The sequence below is a fragment of the Telopea speciosissima genome, chromosome 7 (genome assembly GCF_018873765.1).
Source record: "Telopea speciosissima isolate NSW1024214 ecotype Mountain lineage chromosome 7, Tspe_v1, whole genome shotgun sequence".
Classification (NCBI taxonomy): Eukaryota; Viridiplantae; Streptophyta; class Magnoliopsida; order Proteales; family Proteaceae; genus Telopea; species Telopea speciosissima.
Window position 1 is genome coordinate 17,593,622 of NC_057922.1, and position 5,522 is coordinate 17,599,143.

The 5,522-nt window shown below is 42.5% G+C and overlaps 1 protein-coding gene across 1 annotated transcript; it reads left to right on the plus strand.

Moving 5' to 3' along the window:
* Nucleotides 1-3,222: 3,222 nt before the first annotated feature.
* Nucleotides 3,223-5,099, plus strand: LOC122668302 (protein FAF-like, chloroplastic). The gene is made up of 2 exons (XM_043864888.1): nt 3,223-4,268; nt 4,299-5,099. Exons 1-2 carry the CDS (start codon nt 3,279-3,281, stop codon nt 5,076-5,078), a joined length of 1,770 nt encoding a protein of 589 aa, XP_043720823.1. The 5' UTR covers nt 3,223-3,278; the 3' UTR covers nt 5,079-5,099.
* Nucleotides 5,100-5,522: the final 423 nt, after the last annotated feature.

The following is a 5,522-nucleotide window of genomic DNA, read 5'->3' on the forward strand; positions in this document are numbered from 1 at the left end:
GCCAAAAAAAATAAAAAATAAAGAAGGTGCATTCGTTAACATATTTTAGTAGTTAAGTCGGTTGTGGACGATATGATGTTTTACATTTATAGAGTTTATATTTTTTATGATATTCTTAAGAAGATCAATACTATTTTTTACCTCTTAACAAGGAAGGTCTTGTCGACAACGTGTGTGATAATATGGTCGAATTCTACTCCATGGTTGATGGAGCCTTTTGACTCAACAACTATGCGTTCTTCACATTCTTATGAATAAATTTTGATTTACCAATAATGTGTCAATCTTTGTTGTCTCTTAGCACCAGATGTCTGAATGCTTGCAGTATGCTTATGGGTCTCTCTCTCTCCATTTAGGCGGTGAAGATTCCAACATAATAATTTCTTGTTAGATCCATCTTTTTGGCCCCGCGAATCTGGTTTTGGAAGCATATAAGAATCCATGGTTGAACATAACTATTTTTCCATGCGAATGAGTGATGTGGTAATTCTAACCTAATTAGGATCTCTAAGGAATAGTTTACATTGGTCACATATATACCTTAAATCTCACACTCAATTATTCATTGATATCACCCTCCTTATGGGCCAAGGACTAGCATGCACCCTCTTAGCTCTCCTGGATTATTCTTTTATGTTATATCTTATCACATCGTCAATTATGTTTGGGCTGAAATTTGATATGAAGAAGTCTTCCTTACTCTATTTGTTCTGAAATTTCTAGCCCTGTCTGACCTGCCACATGGTAGGAATTAGGTGTCCATCCATAGATTCCATGACGGGTTGTTGTTTTCTATTTTCTTGATTGATAAGAAAAAAATTTTAAAAAAAATATGTGGAGATAATGGGGAGAAAAAAAATTCTTTTGGGATTGTGTTCTTAATTTGATTATTCAAGATAACATCAGAATTGGAAGTTTATCTATATCTTAAGTAATCGTATGATATTTTCACCAAAACTTAATATTTGTCACAAAGAACAGATTTTATTTTTGACAGATCTTATCAAGGGCCCAAAGGCTACTAGGAGTTGATGTTCCAACTCAAGGAAGGGTGGTCAAGGTAGAGGGGGGGGGGGAAGAAGGCGGCCGATGTGAGAACAGTCAAACAAGCGACCTCTGCTTGGACTTTTAGGCCAAGGGGTATGGGAGGGGGGGGAGGGAAGGGGGGCCGACGTGAGGAGAGTCAAACAAGCGACCTCTCCTTGGACTTTTAGGCCACGAGGTATGGGGATGGCGGGTGGGGGAGGGCTGATGTGGGGAGAGTCAAACAAGCGACCTCTCCTTGGACTTAGGCCAGCGTTATACTGCATGCACTGGCATCTAGCATCACGCCAAGAACTAAAATTAATGTGACATGAAATCATCTTTTTTTTAATGGCCCCACACGAAAAATGTGGAAAACACTACAACTAATTCCTCAAAATGGTTGTAGTTATGTTTTTCCTTGCTGTTTAGATAATCACATGTGCGTATATAACGTCCACAACTTGAATTAAAATTTAAAGAAAGAATTGGTGGATGAATTAATTTAGACACAAAAAATCTCCTTGCTTCTTATCTCTATTGTTTCTTCCCCACAAAAAATACATAGAGAGAGAAAGAGCATTTGGAAGATAGCTGTAGAACAATCGCTTATTGGTTAGGGAAGGTGGAATTGGCTTGGAAAGGGAAGGGGAGAGGGAGACAGGCACAACCAGCGTTTCTGTTGGTATCCACCCTCGATTTGTGGCACTAAGAGAAGGGCGTTTGCTGTTTGGTTTCTTGTGCTAAATGGGTTCTCTCTCTCTCTCTCTCTCTCTCTCCCTCTCTCTCACATTATGCTTTGAATTGATCAACATCATTGCCTTTTTGAGTGAGTAGAGGACGCAATCAAGGCACCCAAGTTTCTTCCCCATCTTTCCTTTCCCTTCCTTTCCTTTCACTTCTTTACCTAAGCATGTTGCACTACTTCCACACCCTTCTCCTCTCATTCCATCATTCGTCTCACCCTGACCTTCTTCCAGATCAGACATGACGTGTTTCATTGTTTCCACATACATTATTCCCCTATCCCCTCTCCCTCAAATTATTTAAGTTTGGATTATTCAGATCAAAGATTCCTCTTCAATCCTCTCTCTTGTGAGTGATCGTGGGATTAGAATATTATGACTGATATATAATAGATAGATGGGACCCAACATTCATATATGACATGAAGATGACCTCATATATCACAATGCTTTTGCTTGGCTGCAATCCAGTCCTCGAACCAAAATCAGGGGACCTGATCATAACTAATTTAGCTGAGATGGGCAAAAAAGCATCATAGAAAAGGTTGAAAGGAGTTGGGTTGGCACTTTGGGCAGTCCAATCATGTAAGGGATTCCCCTGCCTTTTGTCCCTGAACCATCATCTTCCCCTATGTTTTGTTTTCATTCATTTTCTTCTCTCATGATCTATGTTTCTTTCGGGTTCAAGTAGTAATGTTTACTTAATCAACAAGTGACCATGGACACTGGGTGAACAAAGAAAGGGAAGACAAGGCACGGGGGAGCGCGTTGTTTAAGCACCAATGTCTTCTTTACTGACAAGGAGATAAAGAAAAAGAGAGGGTTAAAAAACTAAGAAAGAAAAGGAAAAACAAGTATAAGTGATCTTTTCACGGTGGTGGGGATTGAGGTGGAGCCCATTGGAAATGGTTCCAAAGCCCTTTTCGCACCTACAAATACCCACCACCGTTCCTTCTTTTGTTATCTGCCACGGCCTCCTCAAACATCTTATTCACTATCATCAACATCATCAACATAATCGCCTCCAGAGTTCAGAATCCAGCCTACCATCATCTCTAATCTTTCTCTTTTCTCTTGAGACAAATTTAAGAAATTCAAGTGAAGTAACACTGCTCTCTGCCGTTTGCTTTTTTTCTTTTGCTGTTGTTGTTGTTGTGGGATTGTTTGAGGTAAATGTTTTCCCTTTATTCTTTTTCTTAATTTGTTGTTGTTGATGCTGTGCATGCGTTTGCTCTCCTCCCTATCCCTCCTTATACTCTTCCTTTGGAGGAATGCTTGAGGGTTGTGTTTGTGTTTATTGAGAGCTTTTAGAGACTTACTTAGTAGTACAGTTACAGTACCTGTTGAGACTCGGGAGAGAGAGAGATTCTTCCACTTTTTTTTTTTTTTTTTTTGTAAATTCTTGGTTTATGGCTTTTGGGCTTCTCTCATTTCTCCGGTAATTTGCAGTGGCAGCCTTACTTGTTACCCCATCAGTAATCGTCAACAACTGAGTTGGACCGGGCAGAGATGTCGAGTTCAACTTGTGTCAGCAGTGGCACTAGCAGGGGTTTATTGAGAATGGAAGATGAGGCCAAGGCCAGTGAGCGGCAAGGCATCGGATCCATCTTAGGGTCCGAACCCGACAAATCCAAGGCGGCAGCGTCCTTGCGAAGGACACTCTCCGCCGACATGTCCTCCAAGAAATGGTTGGGACGTCACGGGTTCACCCCTTTGAAGAAGATCCCTTCCTCTGAATCTTTCCCTCTTCACTCCTCCTCTGTCACCTCTGATTCTTCTTCCTCATCTTCTTCTACGGCGACACTTTCTGATGGAGAAGAAGAAGATAAAGAGCAAGTGGTGGGACGAACCAGGAAAAAGCCTGAAATTGAAGGACAATTCGACAACTGGAGTTCGCTAGTCCAACCTGAGCAGCAACAGAAGGAGGACCTCGAACAACCCGGCCTTTCTGACATATGGGGTTCGATTCTGTCCCAAAAGGTGGACGACTCATCGAAATCGTCGACAGCACTCTACATTCCCCAACAAGTGAAAAGATCGAAGAGCTCGTTGAGTCAGAAGAGCCTCGAGATCTGTACTGAGAGTCTTGGTTCAGAAACCGGTTCCGATGGTTTCTCCTCTAACCCACCATCGGAAGCGAGCGATTTTGAAGACAAATCAGCAGAAGAGCAACAGAGCGTTAAAGACACAGAGCAAGTAGCTGCTACTGTAGCAGAAGAAGAAAAGATGGATCTTGGACCTGCAAACTACAACTGTTCTTTGATCAGGCAATCACCCCCTCGATCGTTCCCTCCGCCGTTAACGTCTCTTGCTCGACGAGAAGGACCGGGAGTACTCATGCGATCGCATCGTAGAGAAGGTCGTTTAGTCCTTGAAGCCGTTCCTGTCTCTTCTTATAATTACTTCCACTCCGAACGCCAATCTGGGCGTCTTCTCCTCAGCTTCATCACAAACCCCTCTGCAGAACTAATGGAGACCGACGACGAAGAAGAAGAAGAAGTGGAAGAAGAGTTAGAATTAAAAGAAGAGGAAGAATTGGAGAAGAAAGTAGAAGCAGACGTATTTGATGAATTTGAAGGATTTGAAGAAGAGGAGGAGACTGAGAGAGTGGAGAAAGGTGAAGAGGTTGATCGAGTCCAAGACAGAGGAATTGTGACAGAGGTAGTGAAGATTAGTCAACCAACTGTGATGGTGCCATGTGAGGTGATCAGTGTGCATAGGTCAGCAGCAACTTTGACAAACAAGCTCATGGGTTTGTCTAACAAGAACCCAACTTGGTCTCACTCTCACAAGATGAATGTCGACCTGCTGGAGGAGGAAGAGGAAGAAGAAGAAGAAGAAGAAGAAGAAGAGGCGGAGATGGAGGAAGAGGAGATGGAGGAGGAGGAGCCAACACAGGTGCCACAGTCGCTGCCATGCCCACCAAGGGTGGCTAGCCTGATTGCATCCCCCGCAGCATCTGCAGCAGGGGCTGCTTCTTTCAATGCTTACGATTACTTCTGGAGGACAAAGCCCTCAACTGCAGTGGCAACCATGCATCTGACCCAAGAACCACCTCCAGCCCGACCAATCATCGACAACAACAATTTCTGCTACTACCCCAACAAGCTCCACAACAACAAGAAGATTAATAACAATAACAAGTCAGTGATTTCCAAAGGGGGTCTGAAGCTTCAAGAGCAGCAGAAACAGACAATGGTCTTGAGAGGGAACGAAGCAGATTGCTTAGTTCCTCCAGTGAGAGGATGCAAGGAACCTAGAAGGTCACTACCCATCTGGCAACCACCACGTTGCATTGCCACCTCTTAATTTATTTCTTCACTCCATATAGTAGTTGGTTTTGGATCTTATAATTTCTGTGTCTCCATCTCTTTTTCTGTGTTGCTGTTTCCGTGAGTCTTCTGCATCGAGTTACTGTTTGTTTGTTACTGTTTCAAATAAACAATAGAGGAACAAGAAGGACAGGACGATTAAACTCCTGGTCGAGACTTTAGAAGATCAATTAAAGCTGGGAAGAAGAGAAATTGATTAATCAGTTTGGTTATCCTATCACGTGTGATCTTTTAGTAGAATAATAAATCAATAAACCCTAGCTTTGATCTTTCTTCTACATTATTATTACCTTTTTAAAAAGAAAATTTTCTTCTTCTTTGACTGATGACCGAGGTAGTCCGATGGAGATTGGTGGGTTGAGGGTCCATTGTCTGACGTCCGCCGGCTTTTGAAGATTTCTTGTGGACTCAACTGAAGAAG